General features: G+C 45.4%; 1 protein-coding gene across 50 annotated transcripts in view; it reads right to left on the bottom strand.

Annotated features, from left to right (window-relative positions):
* Positions 1-25,647, bottom strand: part of LOC118373607 (BCAS3 microtubule associated cell migration factor-like) — a 222,985-nt gene that overhangs the window by 114,966 nt on the left and 82,372 nt on the right. For all 50 annotated transcript variants that reach the window (XR_008139533.1, XM_052521480.1, XM_052521501.1 and 47 more), the window contains exon 16: positions 13,784-13,934. Coding sequence is in view for 49 of the 50 variants with exons in the window: in XM_052521480.1 (XP_052377440.1) it covers positions 13,784-13,934 (151 nt within the window). In the remaining variant the exon portion in view is untranslated. The remainder of the gene's footprint in view (positions 1-13,783; positions 13,935-25,647) is intronic.

Genomic DNA, 25,647 nt, shown 5'->3' with positions numbered 1-25,647 from the left:
CTCGATCCCTCCGATGTCAACAACTACAGACCAGTATCCCTTCTTTCTTTTCTCTCCAAAACTCTTGAACGTGCCGTCCTTGGCCAGCTCTACCGCTATCTCTCTCAGAATGACCTTCTTGATCCAAATCAGTCAGGTTTCAAGACTAGTCATTCAACTGAGACTGCTCTTCTCTGCATCACGGAGGCGCTCCGCACTGCTAAAGCTAACTCTCTCTCCTCTGCTCTCATCCTTCTAGACCTATCGGCTGCCTTCGATACTGTGAACCATCAGATCCTCCTCTCCACCCTCTCCGAGTTGGGCATCTCCGGCGCGGCCCACGCTTGGATTGCGTCCTACCTGACAGGTCGCTCCTACCAGGTGGCGTGGCGAGAATCTGTCTCCTCACCACGCGCTCTCACCACTGGTGTCCCCCAGGGCTCTGTTCTAGGCCCTCTCCTATTCTCGCTATACACCAAGTCACTTGGCTTTGTCATAACCTCACATGGTCTCTCCTATCATTGCTATGCAGACGACACACAATTAATCTTCTCCTTTCCCCCTTCTGATGACCAGGTGGCGAATCGCATCTCTGCATGTCTGGCAGACATATCAGTGTGGATGACGGATCACCACCTCAAGCTGAACCTCGGCAAGACGGAGCTGCTCTTCCTCCCGGGGAAGGACTGCCCGTTCCATGATCTCGCCATCACGGTTGACAACTCCATTGTGTCCTCCTCCCAGAGCGCTAAGAACCTTGGCGTGATCCTGGACAACACCCTGTCGTTCTCAACTAACATCAAGGCGGTGGCCCGTTCCTGTAGGTTCATGCACTACAACATCCGCAGAGTACGACCCTGCCTCACACAGGAAGCGGCGCAGGTCCTAATCCAGGCACTTGTCATCTCCCGTCTGGATTACTGCAACTCGCTGTTGGCTGGGCTCCCTGCCTGTGCCATTAAACCCCTACAACTCATCCAGAACGCCGCAGCCCGTCTGGTGTTCAACCTTCCCAAGTTCTCTCACGTCACCCCGCTCCTCCGCTCTCTCCACTGGCTTCCAGTTGAAGCTCGCATCCGCTACAAGACCATGGTGCTTGCCTACGGAGCTGTGAGGGGAACGGCACCTCAGTACCTCCAGGCTCTGATCAGGCCCTACACCCAAACAAGGGCACTGCGTTCATCCACCTCTGGCCTGCTCGCCTCCCTACCACTGAGGAAGTACAGTTCCCGCTCAGCCCAGTCAAAACTGTTCGCTGCTCTGGCCCCCCAATGGTGGAACAAACTCCCTCACGACGCCAGGACAGCGGAGTCAATCACCACCTTCCGGAGACACCTGAAACCCCACCTCTTTAAGGAATACCTAGGATAGGATAAGTAATCGTTCTCACCCCCCTAAAAGATTTAGATGCACTATTGTAAAGTGGCTGTTCCACTGGATGTCATAAGGTGAATGCACCAATTTGTAAGTCGCTCTGGATAAGAGCGTCTGCTAAATGACTTAAATGAAATGTATATCCCAGGACAAATTAGCTAGCAAGTGCAAGCTTAATTGCCATAAATGTTTAATACTTTTCGACCTGTCCCCAAATTAATGTCATTGGTTCAGAGTTTGTTTTGATATTTTAACCTGCGTGTCGTGATCGCATTTGGAGTGGGGAGACAAAATAAATGTATGCACGATGGCGCACGTGCGGTTTGGGTTCCGTGTTAGGTGTTTTTTTAAGCTCTCCTTGCTGTGACGTTGAGGAACTACAGCAAGCACACTTGTAGTTGTTTGGAACACAACCCTGCAATCACACAATTACTGTTGTTGTTTACGCAATCCCAAAACGGACCATTTTAAATCACAATCTGGTTGAGGTGGGCATCATTTGAAAGCTTGCTATATTGCCAACATGACTAGAAAAGTTATAAAATACGATCTTACAGTGTTAGGCTTTCACAGGGCAATTCATATTGTAATTCTGGTGACCATAGAAAGTAGTCATGAGTACATTCAGATGCGTGTTCCATGGCAAATGACCTTCACAAAGGACAAAACATGGGCTCATTCTGTTGAGAACAACCCAGGGTGTTACGCCATGTCATAATGGAACTCTACAGTAAGTACATCACAAATAGTGACCATAAACATTGACACTGTATTTGACATGAGTTTCATAATATGGAAATGTAAAGTGCACGTTTGGCTTACTCGTATGACATCAAACTGGTATTTATTATAATTCTCAATGTCTCAAGATTCTTTGAGTCTTCTTAATCTACCACATGTCCCTCACTCAGACAAAACAGTGTGAGTCAAAACCCATTCAGAGCTGTGAAGCGGATACCCTGAGCGCGGATGTCATTTATAGCATGTTACTGAACAGCCACTGCGTTCTAAATGAAGGCACTTATCAGAGCCCAAAGCTGCCGTTTTCAACCAGTATGCGGATATGAGTGTAATGGGATAAAGAGAAGACAAAAAAGGGAATCTTAACTTTGCTTAGGTTGTTCAAGGAGTCAGATATGCCCTACAGGATCAGTCATATAAAATCACGTTTGATCAACTTTGTTCCAATGCCAATTAAACCTTGTGGGTTTATGGATAAGGTATACTGCAGCACAATTACTTTGTTTGAGAAGAACATCATATGTCTGGATATGACTTTTTACGGGTGAGTGTGAATTTGTTTGTGAATTGTCTGTGAGTATTCGTGTGTGTTTGCAAGCGTCTGAGGGTGTGGGCGAGTGTGTGTCCGGTGGTCTTTTTTTGAGTGTGTGTGTATTCCCCGGGCCAGTGTTTACGAGCCATTAGGAGTGGGAGTGTGTTCCTGTGTTTACCCTGCATGTTCAGAGATAGTGACAGACCTCTGTAAACAGTTTACAGTAAACAGACTTTTCCCCACAGTAATAATGGCCAGATGAGACTGAACTTTGTCCCTGAACACAGCAGACCACATCAGTACGGCAGTAACTCTCAAATGGCACCCCATTCCCATTATAGTGCACAACTTTTGACCAGAACCCCATGGAGCCTTGTCAAAAGTAGTGCACTATATAGGTGCCATTTGGGAGGTAGTCAAGGCCACTGGCCAATCAAAGCACGGCACGCCACTTCTTTTTATTATCTGCTGCGGAGGGACGGGGCATCTGTCTGAATCTCTCCAGACTAGCACGGCACTGTGTGCGTGTGTAGAGTAGTAGGGCAGTGGACTATCTGCATTAGCCCAGAGATATGAGGAGAGAGGAGGAGAGAGGTGGAGAGAGGTGGAGAGAGGTGGAGAGGGAGGAGAGAGGTGGAGAGAGGTGGAGAGAGGTGGAGAGAGAGGAGGAGAGAGGTGGAGTGAGGAGGAGAGGGAGGAGAGAGATGGAGGGAGGAGAGAGGTGGAGAGAGGTGGAGAGAGGTGGAGAGAGGTGGAGAGAGGTGGAGAGAACGAGAGAGGTGGAGAGAGGTGGAGAGAGAGGTGGAGAGAGGAGGAGAGAGGAGGAGAGGGTGGAGAGAGGAGGGTGGAGAGGAGGAGAGAGGTGGAGAGAGAGGAGGAGGAGAGAGAGGAGGAGAGAGATGGAGGGAGGAGAGAGGAGGAGAGAGGAGGAGAGAGGAGGAGAGAGGTGGAGGGAGGAGAGAGGAGGAGAGAGATGGAGGGAGGAGAGAGGAGGAGAGAGGTGGAGAGAGGAGGAGAGAGGTGGAGAGAGGTGGAGTGAGGAGGAGAGAGATGGAGGGAGGAGAGAGGAGGAGAGAGGAGGAGAGAGGAGGAGAGAGGTGGAGAGAGGAGGAGAGAGGTGGAGAGAGGTGGAGAGAGGTGGGGAGAGGTGGAGAGAGGTGGAGAGAGGTGGAGAGAGGAGGAGAGGTGGAGAGAGGTGGAGAGAGGTGGAGAGAGGAGGAGAGAGGTGGAGTGAGGAGGAGGGAGGAGGAGAGAGATGGAGGGAGGAGAGAGGTGGAGAGGAGGAGAGAGGTGGAGAGGAGAGAGGTGGAGAAAGGTTACTTGACGAGAAACAAAGAAACAATATAACACAAAGTCAACTTTTTACTGAGGTGGTCATTGGGAGACTACTGTTGAGTGGAGACCAGTGTTTTCCTTTTAAGGAAGAGACCTTGGTCTGAGTGGATGGACTTTGGGTGAGCAGTGTAATGGCGGTGGGGGTCCTGTTATGTTGGCTTAAACACATTTTAACCAGTAGACAAACAGCATGGTTAAAGGGTTAGCTGGTAGCTAGACAAACAACACGGTTCTCCGGGAGCTAGCCTAACAGCAGGACATGGGGTCAGTTTAACAGGACCAGTGGGTCTTGGCTATGCTAACTCTAGTCCTGTTATGTTTGTTCGAACACATTTAGCCAGTAGTCAAACAGCATGGGCCGGAAGTTACACAGATATCCAAAAGCTAGTGGCTAGCCTAACAGCATGGATAGGGTTTAGCCAGTACCTAACATAACACAGGCATGGGTTCAATTACATTCAAAAGCTAGTGGCTAGCCTAACAGCATGGATAGGGTTTAGCCAGTACCTAACATAACAACACAGGCATGGGTTCAATTACATTCAAAAGCTAGTGGCTAGCCTAACAGCATGGATAGGGTTTAGCCAGTACCTAACATAACAACACAGGCATGGGTTCAATTACATTCAAAAGCTAGTGGCTAGCCTAACAGCATGGATAGGGTTTAGCCAGTACCTAACATAACAACACAGGCATGGGTTCAATTACATTCAAAAGCTAGCCAACCAGCATGGGCGGGGGTAGTTCAACATCTTAACATGACCATGACCATCGGGCCTTGGCCTTAATTGGGCCTTCACTGGCACTGGGAGGCTGGCATCGCTGATGTACTTTACCCCCATGTGAAGCACTTAAACACTGGCACCCTGCTAGCCTCCTGCTGCAGCCTCCTGCTGGGTGAATGGATGGTGGCTGATAGGATACAGATAGATAGTGTTACAGGTCTCAATGGAACAAGCCTGTACTGGATCTTGGGTAAAAAATAATGCATGTAGCACTTTTTATTATTTCTTAAAGTTCAGACCCTGGATAGAGAGAATAGAATGTAGTTAAAGCCATGCAGGCAGTCTGTTCTAGATGGTTATGGTGTGATGTCGATAGTAGGTCAGAAACATCATTTCTTTAACAAAAAAAACCTGCTAAAACTAGGCGAATAGTTTCCACACGCACTAACAATATGAAAGATTAGAACACACATGACATGTGATATAGAGTATAGGCAGTGTTTTGCACACGTTATTTTACTTGACCTTTATTTAACTAGGCAAGTCAGTTAAGAACAAATTCTTATTTTCAATGACGGCCTAGGAACAGTGGGTTAACTGCCTGTTCAGGGGCAGACAGATTTGTACCTTGTCAGCTTGGGGGTTTAAACTTGCAACCTTCCGGTTACTAGTCCAACGCTCTAAGTACATAGAGTAGCTAGCCAAATAAAACAAGTAGCCAGCCAGGCACCCCTGTGGGGGGGGGGGGGTTGAAAAATATTGCCATAGGAAGTCTATTTTGGTGGCCTCTGGTACATTGTAATGCGTTGATTCCATCTGAAATACACTTTGCCTCCCAGATTGGAGAAATGAGTTGTGGTATTGTGTAGATTGACATAACATTGGATGAAGTCAGTTGTTATGGATATTGTCTAGGTCTATTTGATCAGGACTATTTTATAATACACCTTTCATACTGACACGTTTCCTCAACAACTTTAGCATCCCGCCAACTTTTTACACCTTTTGTTTATATCTGAAAAGGTGTTGCCGGTATCAAAGCCTAAACTTTTATTTCTTCAAACCAACCTAGTCATGATTGCAGTAAAGGTCTGCCTACAGCTTAGCATGAAACGCAGCCGTAATGCTGAGGCAGCATTGGCATGCACTGCGTTCTTAATGGTCCCATCTCTTCGCATTGTCCTTCACACTGTTTTCTTAAGCACAACTAGATGGATCCATAAAGAATAACTGTGGGAATAAATATCACTGAATGACAAAAATATTGGAATAAAGTAGGCTAATGCAATTGAAGGCATCAAATTGTTGCTCAACGCTTACTGAAACTCCCAAATTCATCCAATAGTTATAATACATTTCAAGCAGTAACATTTGGCACTGTTTTGAGACTAGCTTGGGGACACCATTTGGGTATTGGTTAGGCTACAATTAGGCTGTGGAAACGTTAGCTAAATTGAGGTGAGTGCTGCTCCTGATCATCTTACTGGCTCATTTACTAGCACTGATTAGCACAGTGTCCCCGCATGCTATGTGGCTTAACAAGTAGATTATGTTGCTCTTCACTCAGTCGTTTAGTAGCCTGGGCCTACTCTCAAACAAAAGCCTGTAATTTGTCAATCGATGTGATTTTGTTTGACTGAATCTCTGTCTGTATATTTGGTTAATTCTCCGGCTGGGCAAATAAATAGAGGTGGTATAGGACATTATTTGTTTCCTCATCGATCACTGAGCAGAAACATTTAGCATGCTATAGTGTTGCCTAAATCAAGTGCAGGCCTATTATTTTGATCAATCGCATATAGCCAACTCCGAAAGCCCTCGGAGGTCGTGAAATATGAACACGCTTTTGAAAATATAGATCACTATCACGATGGTATCATGATGAAGATACTCTCAATGTAAGACCCTATTCACGAGCATCATGCCACTCCTCCATGGAAAGACATTAAACTGCAACCAGAGATCTGTATATAATGACAAGATGCTCATGTCTCCGCCCTAACGTTGTCCCAAAGGCAGGAAGGCAGGTGATACTCTTAGGTACAAAATATGCCCATAGAAATGCATTGGGCTCATTTTAGACAGATTCACCTCTTCCTCTTTGCTGTGTTTCCCGGTCATAAGCCGGCGCGCTAATGGAAAACACTGTAAAAGCCCTACTTATATAAAAATAGATTGTCTCCAAACGTGCTAGCTAATGCTTGCATTACGACTCTGTTGAGAACACACAGAAACACTAAGAATCAAAGCTGGCGAATGGCTGGATAGAGAGGAACAGCGGATGAGGGGCGAGAGAGAGAGATAGTGATAAATCGACCTGGGAGGTTAGCGACCCCACTACCATGGAGTAATCGTTCACACATTCAACTCTTAACCCGTGGACCTTAACGCTGCTCCGCTAGTGCCATTAAAGAGAGAAGAGGGTGATTTGTGCAAATGGTTTAGCGTGTGACACGTTCCACACGCAGTGCTGTGTGTGCTGAAGGCCTGGTGCCACAATGCTCGCTAGCTGCTGTTATGCTCTTAAAGCCCATGTCTTCAGTGCTTTTCTCATTAGAGCTCTAACAGACAATGGGCTGGCAGGTGGCTAGCTGCTCCAACTGTACACACGTATAATAGTCATCTGTTCTGCCTGTCTGTGGAAGGTCAGGAGGGCCCACTCTCTCAGTTTCTCTTGCTCTCTCCATCTCTGTCCGCATTAGAGGAGAATACCCATCAGTGGGATTCACACCAGGTCATTTAATTTTGTCGTTTCATTTCAAACACGTGTTGCAAATTCTGTCTGAGTGCGTTTCAGCTTTGATACTTTGCTAGCTATACAATCCAGGATTGAAACAACCAAAACATTAAAATGTTAAAAAGCTCCCCAAGGCCTCAAATGATAGTGCTCGTTTCTCTAGCTGTGTTCGAATACCCATACTAACATACTGTATACTACATACCTAATGAGTATATACTACACACTATTAGTTAATTTTAGTATACTGTAAACCAGGGGTGGGAACCAAGGGCATGATTGGCGTCACACTTTTTCTCCATCCCTAGCAAACACAGCTGATTAATCAAATGTCATTCTAAACTGAAGATCATGATTAGATGATTATTGGAGTCAGGTGTGTTAGCTGGGGCAAAACTGTGATGCCAATTAGGCCCTCAAGGACTGGAATTGCCCACCTCAGTTGTAAATGAACGGTAGGTATCGTTTCAGTTGAGCGTACTAGAGCTAGCTTCGCCTGTCTACCGGAAGTTGATGCTGCTGCTATGCACAGTGCGCTCTGGGCGTGGTAAACCCAGAGCGCTGTCAGATTGTCCTTTCAGAAATGTGGAGCGTTCATTGCGCACACTGGACGCCCTGGCCGAGGAGTAGTGTTGATCCGAGCGTTCAATGGCAGTGAAGCACCAAAGCAAACTGGCTAACTTTGGCTAGCTACTTATGGACACAAATGACACAGAACACCTCACGCTGACCATTTTACAAACCCTAGCAGAGTTGATTAGCCTGTTTTCATGTTATCCAGAGTGTTGATGACTGCAACTGTCCACTGGCAACTATTTAATTACACTGTTTTTGTTGCCGACACCGGCCATATTCAACGGGTGTTGAGCATTCGTAAATGAATCAGTTATTCAGCGCGAAGGTGCTCTGAAATCGGAGTAGATTGCCAGAATGAAGAATGTCCATTGAAACGCGCAACGACTAAACCCCTTAGGCTAAGAATTATGTGAATAATAGTAGCCAACTAATGTTAGGTACCTACTGCTATAATGCATGCTATAATGCATTGCGGTTCGTAAGGATAGCGTGAAACATAACTTACTTGAAAAGTCATTACTTTATTACATTGCTCAACATTTTCTTAACCTTTGTCATAATTAGTTAAAGCAATGAATTTGTATCCACCGTCGTCGGACTTTGGCTGCATATTTTCCGCCATTTTCATAAAATCTGAAAATGTTGTGAAGCCACGCCCATTTTTGGAAGAATTGCAGTATGGGCCCTAAAAGCACAGAAATAGTGTCCACTGATTGTATACTTTGTATTTTGACAAATTTAGTAAGACATCCGGAAACTTTTGGCATAGTAACTATATCCATACTATGACCAATAAGCATACTCTATACACTCAATTCACATCACAAATAGTAGGGTTAGTGCGGTTAGTATGAGTATCCGAACACAGCTTCTGTCTCTCAGACTTCTGCAAAATATGTCTGACAGCAAACCAGGGGTCATGTGGGGGTCACTTCCTCCACCATTCTCACTGTACTAAAGACCTGGGTTCATATAATATTTAATTGAGCTTTCTTTGCCCAATGGTCCCAAAACTACAAACCCTGCCCATCTGGCCCTATAGCAATGCTCATTCAAACACACAAAAAACAAATACTATCTGAACCCATGGCTGTTGTACACAGTGGGGAGAGAGCCCACATCCCTGTAGTGACTTTGAGGAGTCCCAGAGTCTTGGACCCAGCTCTGTCTGTCTATCTGCTCCCTAACCCTGGAACCTTGCCCTCGTCTGGTGGAGGTTATCGGGGCAGGATGCTGTGCATCACAGGGGGACATCCCATCTCCTCTCTTCCCCTCCCCCCAAACACAGAAACAACCGGAACAACTCCGACAGAGAGGGGGGGTCCTTTCTCCTCCCTTACTCCTAAGGGCTTGTTCTGATGGAAGCAAACTGTTGAAAGTCTTCAACTCCAGTTCTGGGCTCTTACTAATGAGAAAACGGCGATAATCGGCCGAACCAATACATCGGGCTGATACTGGTCTTTTCTAGTCTATCGGCTCTTCTCTATGCCGATAGTCACTCAACATAGCAAAACTGCTGCTATGCCAGCCGCCACTGACTGGATAAACCACGAGCACTGCACAATGCCGAGGAATGTCTAGCTGGGAAAATCAGAAGCAAGCTAGCTCATTCTCCAACAGAAAGGTGCAGTTTCAGAACTTGATAAATTGACAGTGACCAAAATTGAACTCCTGTTGCAAATATTTAGTTAATTCACTAATAATAAGGCTTGTGTCAACGTGCCAGGACATGAATGCAATAAGAAAGCTAGCTAGCTTGTTGCCCAAATGTGACCTGTTAGCAAAGATTACGATAACTAATCCTTTAATCTGTGGTGTTCTATTCTAGCTAGTTGGCTAGATAAACATATGAGCTAATCGTCAACGTAGCTAGCTAACGGTAGCTGGTTATAATTTTGAACATGCACCATTTTGAGCAATGAGCCATCTTACTTAGTGAAAAGTTAGCGATTTACTGGTGTGCCAATCTGACCAGCCACAATCGTATCCGTAAATTGACAGTTGATCGTCGGATTAGATGGTTGTCGCAATAGGGGAAGGAGGAAGTGTTTTAAAATGCCTAAATAAATGTTGGCAATAGGTTTAGCTACCTAAGAATCTTCCTGCATGTTTATGAAAGCTGTAGATCAGCGTGTGTGTGTGCGTTCTCAATAAAACAGAACGTGCATAGTTTCTTCATCTGTTTTCCTACCCTCACTCTCTTTGTTAGATATTACGTGCATTAATGGCTTGGTAGCAAATTTTGTTGCCATTGACCTAGTTATCATAGTAGCAGAAGGCAAATAGACCGTTTGTCATCTGTAGCAACATAGACTCATCCAAAACAAGCTCAATAACTCACTGCATGCACACACTCCTATTGAGTATACATTCACCTGTATTGTGAGTATGCCTACACCATTTTCATTTGCCCAGTTAATCAAGAGATGTACCATTCAAATAAAAGTATTATCATTATGTTGTTAAGTATTAACATTGGTATAAACAAAGTCAAATGTATTGTTTGATGTTAAAATTGATGCATTAATGCATACATGTCCATCTTCGGGAAATTGTGTCATCCAAATGTTCAAATGTCACGATACTGAATATATCGGCCATCCACTTTTTTAAAAATCGGGTATCGGCCCTAAAAAAAAATCCATATCGGTCGTTCTCTGTTAGGAATGACTGGTCAGGTCCCTTAGGAGAGCATAAAGTAGGTTGGAATAGGACGGGTGCTCTGTGTGGAACAAAGACTGTGGTGGCTTCCCCCAGGAGCACTCTGTGGGGCAGAACAAAGACTGTGGTGGCTTCCCCCAGGAGCACTCTGTGGGGCAGAACAAAGACTGTGGTGGCTTCCCCCAGGAGCACTCTGTGGGGCAGAACAAAGACTGTGGTGGCTTCCCCCAGGAGCACTCTGTGGGGCAGAACAAAGACTGTGGTGGCTTCCCCCAGGAGCACTCTGTGGGGCAGAACAAAGACTGTGGTGACTTCCCCCAGGAGCACTCTGTGGGGCAGAACAAAGACTGTGGTGGCTTCCTCCAGGAGCACTCTGTGGGGCAGAAACAAAGACTGTGGTGGCTTCCCCCAGGAGCACTCTGCGGGGCAGAACAAAGACTGTGGTAGCTTCCCCCAGGAGCACTATGCGGGGCAGAACAAAGACTGTGGTGGCTTCCTCCAGGAGCACTCTGTGGGGCAGACTGTGGTGGCTTCCTCCAGGAGCACAAAGACTGTGGTGGCTTCCTCCAGGAGCACTCTGCGGGGCAGAACAAAGACTGTGGTGGCTTCCCCAGGAGCACTCTGCGGGCAGAACAAAGACTGTGGTGGCTTCCCCCAGGAGCACTCTGCGGGGCAGAACAAAGACTGTGGTGGCTTCCCCAGGAGCACTCTGCGGGGGCAGAACAAAGACTGTGGTGGCTTCCCCAGGAGCACTATGCTGTGGTGGCTTCCTCCAGGAGCACTCTGTGGGGCAGAACAAAGACTGTGGTGGCTTCCTCCAGGAGCACTCTGCGGGGCAGAACAAAGACTGTGGTGGCTTCCTCCAGGAGCACTCTGCGGGGCAGAACAAAGACTGTGGTGGCTTCCCCCAGGAGCACTCTGCGGGGCAGAACAAAGACTGTGGTGGCTTCCCCCAGGAGCACTCTGCGGGGCAGAACAAAGACTGTGGTGGCTTCCTCCAGGAGCACTCTGTGGGGCAGAACAAAGACTGTGGTGGCTTCCCCCAGGAGCACTCTGCGGGGCAGAACAAAGACTGTGGTGGCTTCCTCCAGGAGCACTCTGAGGGGCAGAACAAAGACTGTGGTGGCTTCCTCCAGGAGCACTCTGTGGGGCAGAACAAAGACTGTGGTGGCTTCCTCCAGGAGCACTCTGTGGGGCAGAACAAAGACTGTGGTGGCTTCCCCCAGGAGCACTCTGTGGGGCAGAACAAAGACTGTGGTGGATTCCCCCAGGAGCACTCTGTGGGGCAGAACAAAGACTGTGGTGGCTTCCTCCAGGAGCACTCTGTGGGGCAGAACAAAGACTGTGGTGGCTTCCCCCAGGAGCACTCTGTGGGGCAGAACAAAGACTGTGGTGGATTCCCCCAGGAGCACTCTGTGGGGCAGAACAAAGACTGTGGTGACTTCCCCCAGGAGCACTCTGTGGGGCAGAACAAAGACTGTGGTGGCTTCCTCCAGGAGCACTCTGCGGTGCAATGGTGTGTGTGATGCACTGGAGTGCGTTGCAGACAGACAGGCCATGAGAATGTAGGTTAACCAGCTGGTGTGTTGCTCTGCCACTCTGCCAACGGGTATCTGCTCACACAGGTGTGAATACAGCTGCCGGATTTCCTGTTCGCACGCACACACAGCCGGCTACACAGACAAACAGATGGTGCCTGGATACTCCTGCACAAGTCTGTGTGAACGCACTTGATATCACCCCTCACTTCAAGGGCCAAACCTGCCGCCTGTGTGTGTGTGTGTGTGTGTGTGTGTGTGTGTGTGTGTGTGTGTGTGTGTGTGTGTGTGTGTCTGTGTGTCTGTGTCTGTGTCTGTGTGTGTGTGTGTGTGTGTGTGTGTGTGTGTGTGTGTGTGTGTGTGTGTGTGTGTGTGTGTGTGTGTGTGTGTGTGTGTGTACATGCAGGGGGTCTGGTGCAGGGCAGGGGAGGGATGCACAGCTGCCTGTCTAGCTTCATTAGCTCGCCCCTGACGTCCTCTCTCTGGTAGTGGAAGGCCAGACAGATGGAAAGATGGGAGTTAAGGATCGACGGACAGCTATGTTTAATGTACAGGTTTGACTTGAGTAGGACAGGAGCATTTATTTAGTGACTTTGCTGTTGTTTTTACTTGAATAGATAGAATAGAGAGGAGAACTGGTGAAAAGGTTGTACATGTCTATTTGAGAGTGAAAGGATACTGGCACACTGACTGACTGACAGAGAGACAGACAGAAAGAGTAAAGCATCCGATCAGTTTTATTTCAAAACATTTCAACTAGCCAGTTTAGGAGTTATCCTCCAGAAGGATGACCTGCCAGTCACACTCTCAAATCTCTCCTTTCTACCTACTGTGTTTTGCTAAGTAGGGCATTATGCAAAAAAAATTGGTTTTCCTTTCACCATAAAACAAATCCCTTGTAATAATCGTGCAGATGAATCAAACTAATGATGGTGTGTTTCTAACCACCAGGCTCAGATGTCGAGTGTCTTTATACACAACTGAAGTGATCTAATATCATTGGGAAGAAACCCCAGTTGCCTGCTGCTTCCATCATCACAACATGTCCCATTCAAACATGACAGGAAAATGACATTTAAATGAAAATATTAAAATCCAGCCATAATTGTGATGCCACCTGTATGTAAATGAAGTTCACAAGGTGCAGTCTCTCTCCTCTGACTCACCGCCTCTTAAAACTACAGACTTAGTCATAGCGTGACTGACCAAGGGAGAGGAGCGGGAGAGGACACACTGACACGCACAGATACTGCCTGAGAGAGAGACCCACTGGGGAATGTTTCCATAGCGACATATAGCTATACTGTAGTGTAGCTGTATATAGAGACAGACTGGCAACATACTCCAAACAAGGCTGAATATAATATAATGTGGATGTTTCTTGCAAATCCAATGGGTTCATAACAGATACAGATGAACAGCAAACATGGAACATGATCAATGGCGGTGGCCAAAGGAGGACAGACTGAGTCGTAGAGGCTACTTCAGATCAATAGTAGTGAGTAGTGAGATGGACAGAATGTGAATGGTACAGGCTTGGTATACAGTAACAACACATGGCTGGATGCAGGGCAGAACGACTCACCCGGAGCGCTTGGTCATGGTGCCCAGGGTCATGGGCTGTTTGATCTGTGCCAGGGGCAGCACTATGGTGAGGCTGGGCAGAGGGGACAGACGAGGGTTACCCATGTTGTTGCTGGTGAAGTTGTTGTACGACTCCTGGCTGGTGAGTTTAGCTGCACAGAGAGAGAGAAAAGATTTTATATAAGTCCTATTTTATAGTCCAAGTCTAATACTCTGAAAGTAACCATGCAAAACTTCATCAATGTATGATGAAACATATATCCTGAAGTCCCCCCACACACCTGGGGTCCAAGGCCTTGCAGGAGCCATGGCCCTGATTGGAGGTAACCAGCTAAAGATGCGGCGCCTCAGAGCAACTCGTACCCAGTAGGTTAATCAGACCTAATCAACAGGACTCACACACCTCTCATCTGAGTGGAGCCCAAGCTAAACACAAATCAGGCCACGTCAAAGGGCACCACATCTAACGGCCTCAAAGAACTACATCAGAGGGAGCATGTTGTTTGAGAATGACAAACACACACAGAAATACTTGATGCTTGCTCACTGCAGGCTTAGTTGACTTTGAGAATGTGTCCCTTGCTCTCTCAAACTGTGCAACTCATTGCACATATCAAAGCAGTAATGTAGAATACATTCATTCCTATGAGTACAACTGTTGCATGTTTATTTTTATTTCACCTTTATTTAAACAGGCAGGCCAGTTTACAACTGCGACATAGCCAAGATAAAGCAAAGCAGTGTGACAAAAACAACAACACAGAGTTACACATGGGATAAACAAATGTACAGTCAATAACACAATAGCAAAATCAATATACAGTGTGTGCAGATGTAGTAAGATTAGGGAGATAAGGCAATAAATAGGCCATAGTGGTGAAATAATTACAATTTAGCAATTAACAATGGAGTGATAGATGTGCAGATGACGTGCAAGTAGAGATCCTGGGGTGCAAAACAGCAAAAGAATAATATGGGGATGAGGTAGTTGGGTGGGCTGTTTACAGATGGGCTGTGTACAGGTACAGTGATCAGTAAACTGCTCTGACAGCTGATGCTTATAGTGAGGGAGATATACAGTGGAGCAAAAAAGTATTTAGTCAGCCACCAATTGTGCAAGTTCTCCCACTTAAAAAGATGAGGCCTGTAATTTTCATCATAGGTACACTTCAACTATGACAGACAAAATGAGAAAATAAAATCCAGAAAATCACATTGTAGGATTTTTTATGAATTTATTTGCAAATGATGGTGGAAAATAAGTATTTAGTCACCTACAAATAAGCAAGATTTCTGGCTCTCACAGACCTGTAACTTCTTCTTTAACCTTTTGTAACTAGGGGGCAGTATTTTCATTTTTGGAAAAAAACGTTCCCGTTTAAACAAGATATTTTGTCACGAAAAGATGCTCGACTATGCATATAATTGACAGCTTTGGATAGAAAACACTCTGACGTTTCCAAAACTGCAAAGATATTGTCTGTGAGTGCAACAGAACTGATGTTACAGGCGAAACCCAGATAAAAATCCAATCAGGAAGTGCAGCATTTTTTGAAACCGCCTCATGCCAATGACTCATTATATGGCTGTGAATGAGCTTATGTTTTCTACGTATTCCCCAAGGTGTCTACAGCATTGTGACGTCTTTTTACACATTTATTTTGACGAACAAACGGGAGCTATTTCGCCTACAAAAATAATATTTTTGGAAAAAAGGAACATTTGTTATCTAACTGGGAGTCTCCTGAGTGAAAATATCTGAAGTTCTTCAAAGGTAAATTATTTAATTTGATTGCTTTTCTTATTTTTGTGAAATTGTTGCCTGCTGCCAGCAGAGCCTAGCATAGCATTATGCCATGATAAACTTACACAAATGCTTGTCTAGCGTTGGCTGTAAAGCATATTTTGAAAATCTGAGATGACAGTGTGATTAACAAAAGGCTAAGTTGTGTCTCAATATATTTCATTTGTGATTTTCATGAATAGGAAAATTTTGTAGGAAGATTTATGTCCGCGCGTTATGCTAATTAGTTTGAGGCTATGATTACGCTCCCGGATCCGGGTTTGATAGTCGCAAGAAGTTAAGAGGCTCCTCTGTCCTCCACTCATTACCTGTATTAATGGCACCTGTTTGAACTTATCAGTATAAAAGACACCTGCCCACAACCTCAGTCACACTCCAAACTCCATTATGGCCAAGACCAAAGAGCTGTCAAAGGACACCAGAAACAAAATTGTAGACCTGCACCAGGCTGGGAAGACTGCATCTGCAATAGGTAAGCAGCTTGGTTTGAAGAAATCAACTGTGGGAGCAATTATTAGGAAATGGAAGACATACAAGACTACTGATAATCTCCCTCGATCTGGGGCTCCACGCAAGATCTCACCCCGTGGGGTCAAAATGATCACAAGAACGGTGAGCAAAAATCCCAGAACCACATGGGGGGGACCTAGTGAATGACCTGCAGAGAGCTGGGACCAAAGTAACGAAGCCTAACATCAGTAACACACTACGTCGCCAGGGACTCGAATCCTGCAGTGCCAGACATGTCCCCCTGCTTAAGCCAGTACATGTCCAGGCCCGTCTGAAGTTTGCTGGAGAGCATTTGGATGATCCAGAAGAAGATTGGGAGAATGTCATATGGTCAGATGAAACCAAAATATAACTTTTTGGTAAAAACTCAACTCGTCATGTTTGGAGGACAAAGAATGCTGAGTTGCATCCAAAGAACACCATACCTACTGTGAAGCATGGGGGTGGAAACATCATGCTTTGGGGCTGTTTTTCTGCCAAGGGACCAGGACGACTGATCCGTGTAAAGGAAAGAATGAATGGGGCCATGTATCGTGAGATTTTGAGTGAAAACCTCCTTCCATCAGCAAGGGCATTGAAGATGAAACGTGGCTGGGTCTTTCAGCATGACAATGATCCCAAACACACCGCCCGGGCAATGAAGGAGTGGCTTCGTAAGAAGCATTTCAAGGTCCTGGAGTGGCCTAGCCAATCTCCAGATCTCAACCCCATAAAAAATCTTTGGAGGGAGTTGAAAGTCTGTGTTGCCCAGCAACAGCCCCAAAACATCACTGCTCTAGAGGAGATCTGCATGGAGGAATGGGCCAAAATACCAGCAACAGTGTGTGAAAACCTTGTGAAGACTTACAGAAAACATTTGACCTCTGTCATTGCCAACAAAGAGTATATAACAAAGTATTGAGATAAACTTTTGTTATTGACCAAATACTTATTTTCCACCATCATTTGCAAATAAATTAATACAAAAATCCTACAATGTGATTTTTTGGATTTTTTTTCTCATTGTGTCTGTCATAGTTGAAGTGTACCTATGATGAAAATCTTTTTAAGTGGGAGAACTTGCACAATTGGTGGCTGACAAAATACTTTTTTGCCCCACTGTAAGTCTCCAGCTTCAGAGATTTTTGCAGTTCATTCCAGTCATTGGCAGCAGAGAACAGGAAGGAAAGGCAGCCAAAGCAGGAATTGGTTTTGGGGATGACCAGCGCAATATACCTGCTGGAGCGTGTGCTAGAGGTGGGTGTTGCTATGGTGACCAGGGGGCTGAGATAAGGTGGGGCTTTACCTAGCAAAGACTTGTAGATGACCTGGAGCCAGTGGGTTTGGCGACGGGTATGTGGCGAGGGCCAGTCAACGAGAGCAAACAGGTTGCAGTGGTGGGTAGTAAATGGGGCTTTGGTGACAAAATGGATGGCACTGTGATAGACTACATCCAATTTGTTGAGTAGTGTTGGAGGCTATTTTGTAAATGACATCGCCAAAGTCAAGGATCGGTAGGATAGTCAGTTTTACGAGGGTATGTTTGGCAGCATGAGTAAAGGAGGCTTTGTTGCGAAATAGGAAGCCGATTCTAGATTTAATTTTGGATTGGAGATGCTTAATGTGAGTCTGGAAGGAAAGTTTACAGTCTAACCAGACACCTAGGTATTTGTAGTTGTCCACATATTCTAAGTTGGAACCGTCCAGAGTAGTGATGCTCGTCGGAGTAGTGATGCCAGAGTTGTGATGCCAATAGACATTTTTACAGTGAAAACTAATGTCTCAGGCAGGTTCTTATGTCCACCACACCATACCTGGTTTCACCAACGTCTCAGGCAGGGTCTTATGTCCACCACAGCATACCTGGTTTCACCAACGTCTCAGGCAGGTTCTTATGTCCACCACAGCATACCTGGTTTCACCAACGTCTCAGGCAGGGTCTTATGTCCACCACAGCATACCTGGTTTCACCAACGTCTCAGGCAGGTTCTTATGTCCACCACAGCATACCTGGTTTCACCAACGTCTCAGGCAGGGTCTTATGTCCACCACAGCATACCTGGTTTCACCAACGTCTCAGGCAGGTTCTTATGTCCACCACAGCATACCTGGTTTCACCAACGTCTCAGGCAGGTTCTTATGAACACCACACCATAACTGGTTTCACCAACGTCTTAGGCAGGTTCTTGTGTCCACCACACCTGGTTTCAGCAGCTGAGTTGGAACTATTTGATGAGACACTATTTCATGATCCGCAGAATATATTCCATTTGAAGCTGTACAGTGAATATAATATGTAGTGCCACTTTCAGCTGTAGTAAATATGTAGGTCATCTGAGCAGAACAGAAAACACTGCATGATGGTTGAGCTGATCATAACTCTCAACGTTAGTTCTATATAATTCATAATCACAATAACTTGTTCAATATAAATAATCCTCATTCACTAAAGACAATAAGGGAAACAGGATTTACCATTTACTCCATAAGCTCTACGCTCCATCACGACACACTTCAACTTAGAATATACTATTATGTATTTTACAATACAATCTGTGGTCTTACAAAGATTCAAGTTTAAGTGCTACCGCGGAAAAACAGCATAACCTTCCGCACCAAAACTCAATGATCTTCATCTGAATGTTTTCCTTTCTCCATTGTTGCATCTGAAAGGCGACAACCAGTTTAAAAGCATAAGGGGGGGGGCATGGACAAAGAGACAAAAGAAAACAAGCTACAACCACAGCACAAAGAAGGAGAGGGTTGGGATTATTATTGGAATCAAAGCAGTGATGGGAGAAGGAGGTTTAGATCATTAAAGTGTTTCTCTGTGTTTCATTAGTGGGGCCAAATAATTTCTTTGTGTTAATCAAAAGAGACCATTTAGATGTGGAGGCCCAACAATACAGCAGGGCCTTCGGAGAGCAGGACGTTATACAAACTTTGTTTGCATCCCAAATGGAGCCAAATTCCCTTTATAGTACACTACTTTTAACCAGGCCTCGTGGGACTCTGGTCTAAGGTAGTGCACAATGTAGGGAATTAGGGTGCCACTTGGAATGCAGCCCTCCTCCTCGCTTGGCCTCGGAGCCTCTCCAACCCGAGAGGGAAACAGTGGCCCTGGGCTCTCAAGGGCCCTTCACATTTCAAAAGCACTACACCCCCAACGCAGCCACCTTTTGTGTGGAAGAGCAGGAAAACATAAGAGGAATTTGAACAGGAAGCAGCCTGTAAAGCCATAATGGTGCTACAGCTGGCCTAAATGTAGGAGAGGAGGAAGAAAAAAATCTTAATGAATTTAGCATCCTTCCAACAGAACACTTCAACCTGCCGCTCTCTCTTTCCAACTATTTTTCTTCTCTCTGTCTCTCTCCCCCCTTTCCCTCTCTCAATCGTTCTGTCCGTCTCTCTCCCCCCTCTCCCTCTCTCAATCATTCTCTCTCTCCCCCCTCTCTCCATCGCTCTCTCTGTCTCTCTCCCCCCTCTCCCTCTCTGTCTCTCCCCCCTCTCCCTCTCTCAATCGCTCTCTCTCTCCCTGTCTCTCTCCCCCCTCTCCCTCTCTCAATCGCTTTCTCTCTCTCTGTGTCTGCGTGCACCACATTAACCCCCTCACCCCTGACAAACCAAAGAGGAACAGGTGTAGTTGACTTTGGTGGAACTACAGTGGCTGTTAACTGGACCACTACACCCACCCCCTCACATATCCCCCCCTCCGTCATTCAATCCAAGGATCTAAGAGGCCAAACTCTTCAGAGGCCAGTCAGTGAGGAGAGGACAGGGATGAATGGAAAGTGGTGAAAACCATGCATGGGCAGAAGACGATATCCTCAACACATCCTGGATATCTGCTTGTCTGAGGGGGAGAGAGAGGAGAGTGTCTGGCAGAGAGATAGCTAGCCTAGCGAGAGAGCGAGATGGGGCCATGATTTGATTAATGACTGGGGCGTGATGTGCCTGAGCACTGATACATGACAGCCCCATGGAAAGAAGATCCATCAATGCAAATCCACCCGGGCCAGTCCAGCCAAGGCTCCTACCAGAGGTCAGCATGTCACCTGACCCGGCCTGCTCTCTCTATCACTCCCTCCCTAAATCTCCCTTCAGAGTTTACTTAGCTCCCCCTATCCCTCCATATCTACGTCTTTCCCTCCATGCGTTTCTACATCCCTTCCTCTCTCTACCTCTATCCTTCCATCCTCCTCTACATCCCTCTCTCCCTCCCGTCCCGAACCAATTTGCATCCTCATCTAAACAGCGTCTCTCGGTTTCTCTCTCAGCCCTGTCACGGATATCTCGCTTTTGCTGCCCGATTTGCATCCGATGCACACAAGAAATGAGCTTGGCCGTTTCCGAGAAGAAAAAAAAGTGTCTAGACTTTGCAGCTGTTGACAAATATTTTCATGTTGAATTTGAATTGTTTGCACGCGGACTTGGCTGTGAAAAAGCAAGTAGGGCAAAGAGGAGCACGGAGACAGAAAGCAGTGGATGCTCAGCTAGGGAATACTTTGATTTACACAGAGTGTACAAACATTAGGATCACCTGACAGGTTAAATAACGATTTTCAAGGCTTGAGACAATGAAAACATGGATTGTGAATTGGATAGACAAAAGATTGAAGTGTCTTTGAACGGGGTATGGTAGTAGGTGTCAGGTGCACCAGTTCGAGTGTGTCAAGAAAAGGACATCCAGCCAACTTGACAACTGTGGGAGGCATTGGTGTCAACATGGGCCAGCATCCCTGTGGAACGCTTTCCACACCTTGTTAAAATCCGTAACCCGAAAAATCTAGGCTTTTCAGAGGGCAAAAGGGGGTGCAACTACATTTTTGGAAGGTGTTCCTAATGTTTTGTACACCTAGTGTATACCGTTTTATCCAATCATGCCTTTTTGCTTGTCCAAGTTTCCCAGGCATGTTATAGTAGAGGGAAGACGGGAGGGGTGGGGGCACAGGAGATAGGGATAAAGGTGAAGGAGAGGAAGGGGGGATGAGAGGAGAGAGGAACAATAGCTACTCTGTAGAGCTGAAGTTTTGTTGTCACGTCAAACCAGCCCTGCGATGGCAATTTCCCAAACTATCATTATTAAAATACTAACTCCCAGGGAAGGAAGGAAGGAAGGACGAGAGAGAGAGAGAGAGAGAGAGAGAGAGAGAGAGAGAGAGAGAGAGAGAGAGAGAGAGAGAGAGAGAGAAGAGAGAGAGAGAGAAAGAGAGAAAGAGAGAAAGAGAGAGAGAGAGAGAGAGAGAGAGAGAGAGAGAGAGAAAGAAAGAAAGAAAGAAAGAAAGAAAGAAAGAAAGAAAGAAAGAAAGAAAGAAAGAAAGAGAAAAGGAAAGAAAGAAACAAAGAAAGAAGGAAAGAAAGAAAGAAAGGAGAGAGAAAGAAAGAGAGAGAGAGAAAGAGAGAAAGAGTAGAAAGACAAAAAGGGAATCCCAGATGACAAAGTGAAAACAAATTAGAAGAACCCTTATAAAACACAGATGCTGCAGAGAAAATAAACTTCACAAGATTTACTGTTTTCCCAAAGTATCACAAGACATTTGTGGAAAAGCCATCAGAGTGAGTCGCAGGTAAAGACAGAGCACCAGAGCAGGGCCACGGCTTCTCCTGTCACCATCCTTCTCAGTTGCTTTTACAGTCTCTACCTGCCTGCTTTGTTAAGGCTGCTATATAGGCGAGGGGAGGTCAAGCCAACCGGTGTGAAAATGGCCTTTCCACAAACCATCCATGGGTGTGTTTTAAGAGACGTAATATGGGACACTCATGCGACCGTTAACAAAAATATACAGTGCATTCGGAAAGTATTCAGACCCCTTCACTTTTTCCACATTTTGTTACGTTTGAGCCTTATCCTAAAATGGATAACATTAATTAATTTTCCTCATTAACCTACACACAATACCCCATAATGACAAAGCAAAAACAGGTATAGACATTTTTGAAAATGTATTACAAATAAACAAATATCACACATAAGTATTCAGACCCTTTACTCAGTACTTTGTTGAAGCACCTTTGGCAGCGATTACAGCCTCGAGTCTTGAGTATAACGCTACAAGCTTGGGGAGTTTCTCCCATTCTCTTCTGCAGATCCTCTCAAGCTCTGGAAAGTTGGATGGGGAGCGTCGCTGCACGGCTGTTTTCAGGTCTCTGCAGAGATGTTCGATCGGGTTCAAGTCCGGGCTCTGACTGGGCCACTCAAGGACATTCAGAGACTTGCCGCGAAGCCACTCCTGCGTTGTCTTGGCTGTGCGCATAAGGTCATTGTTCCGTTGGAAGGTGAACCTTTGCCCCAGTCTGAGGTCCTGAGCGCTCTGGAGCAGGTTTTCATCAAGGATCTCTGTACTTTGCTCCATTTATCGTTCCCTCGATCCTGACTCGTCTCCCACTCCCTGCCGCTGAAAAAGATCTTCACAACTTGATGCTGCCACCACCAGAGAAAGCAATACGAGAGATTGTGGTGGAGGTTGAGATGAAGAGAGCAAGAGAGCTATGGTAGAGGGTCTGGATGTGAATGTCTATCTGCAGGGCTGATCAATGGGCCTGGGCGCTCCATAGCTATGTGTCTGTGATCAACAGGACCAGGCAGGCAGTAACAGGATTATGTCCATGTAGTTCAGAGGTAACCAGCCAGGTCTACACAGCTCAACATCAGAAGGAACCTCTCAAACATACATTACCAGTCAAAGGTTTGGACACACCTACCATTTCAAGGTTTTTTCCTTTATTTTTTATTCTACATTGTAGAAAAATAGTTAAGACATCAAAACAATGAATTAACACACATGGAATCATGTACTGTAGTAACCAAAAAAGTGTTAAAATAATGTAAATATATTTTAGATTCTCAAAGTAGCCACCCTTTGCCTTGATGACAGCAATGCACACTTGGCATTCTCTCAACCAGCTTCACCTGGAATGCTTTTCCAACAGTATTGAAGGAGTTCCCACATATGCTGAGCACTTGTTGGCAGCTTTTCCTTCACTCTGCGGTCCAACTCATCCCAAACCATCTCAATTGGGTTGAGGTCAGGGGATTGTGGGGGCCAGGTCATCTGATGCAGCACCCCATCCCTCTCCCTCTATTTTTCAAATAGTCCTTACACAGCCTGGAGTTGTGTTCGTGTCATTGTCCTGTTAAAAAACAAATGATAGTCCCACTAAGCGCAAACCAGATGGGATGGTGTAACGCTGCAGAATGCTGTGGTAGCCACGCTGGTTAAGTGTGCCTTGAATTCTAAATAAATCACAGACAGCGTTACCAGCAAAGCACACCATCACACCTCCTCCTCCTCCATGCTTCACGGTGGGAACCACACATGCAGAGATCATCCGTTCACATACTCGGTGTCTCTCAAAGACACGGCGGTAAGAACCAAAATTTCAGATTTGGACACATCAGACAGATTTTCACAGGTGTAAAGTCCATTGCTCGTGTTTCTTGGCCCAAGTCAGTCTCCTCTTATTGGTGTCCTTTAGTAGGGGTTTCTTTGCAGCAATTTGACCACGAAGGCCTGATTCACACAGTCTTCTCTGAACAGTTGATGTTGAGATGTGTCTGTTACTTGAACTCTGAAGCATTTATTTGGGCTGCAATCTGAGGTGCAGTTAACTTATTATCTGCAGCAGAGATAACTCTGAGTCTTCCTTTCCTGTGGCAGATCTCATGAGAGCCAGTTTCTTCACAGCACTTGATGGTTTTTGCGACTGCACTTTAAGAAAATGTCAGTGTTCTTGAAATTTTCCGTATTGACTGACCTTCATGTCTTAAAGTAATGATGGACTGTCGTTTCTCTTTGCTTATTTGAGTTGTTCTTGCCATAATATGGACTTGGTGTTTTACTAAATAGGGCTATCTTCTGTATACCATCCCTACCTTGGCACAACACAACTAATTGGCTCAAATGCATTAAGGAAAGAAATTCCCCAAAATCATTTTTGTTAATGTTAATTGATCATTTTACATTTTTGTTAACCTGTTAATTCCAGTTGACTATCTCATGAAGGTGGTTGAGAGAATGCCAAGAGTGAGCAAATGTGTCAAGGCAAAGGGTGGCTACTTTGAAGATTCTCAAAAAGAAAATATATTTTGATTTGTTTAACACATTTTTTGGTTACTACATGATCCCATATGTGTTATTTCATAGTTTTGATGTCTTCACTATTATTCTGCAATGTAGAAAAATAGTAAAAATAAAGAAAAACCCTGGAATGAGTAAGTCTCCAAACTTGACTGGTACAGTACATACAGCTCAGAACTCACTTAACTACCAACGGCATCCTGCAGCACTGCTGACAGGGGAACTGAAAAGGCTAGCACTTAATGTTGTGCGCGTGTCGGTGTGTGTGATAGTAAACAGAACGGTGATACACCCCCCAGGACGCCCCTCAGATGGAGGGAAGAACTCTCCCTGGAAAGGAACGGAACAGGGCCGGTCAGCCTGGCAGACACTCCCACATGACCCGTTAGCCAACAGGGGAGGAAACAGTCTGGACCAGACACACTGTCCGGACCAGACACACACAGAGAGAGAGACAGTGGCAGAGAAAGAGGGACAGACAGAGAGCGAGAAAGAGCGGGAGAAAGAGCATGAGAGCCACAGTATATACCGTCAACAATCTTCATATGGTGATATTTGGGAGTAAATGTCCTGATTGTTCAGATAACTTTACATTTCTAATGTAAAAAAAAAACCTAACTATTCCCTTCCTAATCAGCCCACAATGTCTTACACACGGTTGGCAAGAAAATGCCTCCTTTAATCAAAGTTACCACTATTCAACCACATGTTCAACAGCTAGCTAATTAATCAACCTCTTTAGAGGCCAACAGTTCTCTGTTCAGCTTCCAAACACAGCCCAAAGTAAAGACTGGTATTTTTGTAACTACTTTTAAATGTATTCGATAACTCATTCCAGTCTTTAAAATATCCTCGATTGAAATGGAGCATGGTAACTTTATCATTATCATCCAATAACAATGGTGGTTACATTTAAATAACTGGTAGCAACCTCAAGAGCACTTTCATCACTTATTTTCCCTCTTATATATTAAAATGTAATTGCATACGCACAATAAAAAAAATTAAATACTCCAATAGTCAACAAATCTCTTGGTTTTATTTTGACAACATAGGCTACAGTAACACAACCATCTATATTCTTCTCATAACACAAAAACACCCCATAATAATGACAGAACTCATTCACACTAAATATATAAGGGTGATAAATATAAATATATAAGGGTGATAAATATAAATATATAAGGGTGATAAATTGTTGTGGCCTTAGTGGCCTGTGTTCTAGTGGAAGAGGCGGTACCGTAGCAAGGCTGCTTGGCTCTCTGTTGGCTCTCTGACAGGCCAGTGACTCAGATCATGAGAAGTGTCACCTTTTAATTTCCTCACCGTGGGGAAAAAAATAACAAACACAGATGGTGACACGTCTCAGCCGATCCCTGAACCTACGCTGCCCTATACAGACATCAGATGGGTTCACCAGAAGAAGAAAACACACAAAAGCTAGTCTGATAGAGTGAGTTAAAGACAGTAGGCTACAGTACCACAACATTG

Source organism: Oncorhynchus keta, chromosome 1 (assembly GCF_023373465.1).
Source record: "Oncorhynchus keta strain PuntledgeMale-10-30-2019 chromosome 1, Oket_V2, whole genome shotgun sequence".
NCBI classification, from domain to species: domain Eukaryota; kingdom Metazoa; phylum Chordata; class Actinopteri; order Salmoniformes; family Salmonidae; genus Oncorhynchus; species Oncorhynchus keta.
This window is presented reverse-complemented; position numbering and strand designations above follow the sequence as displayed.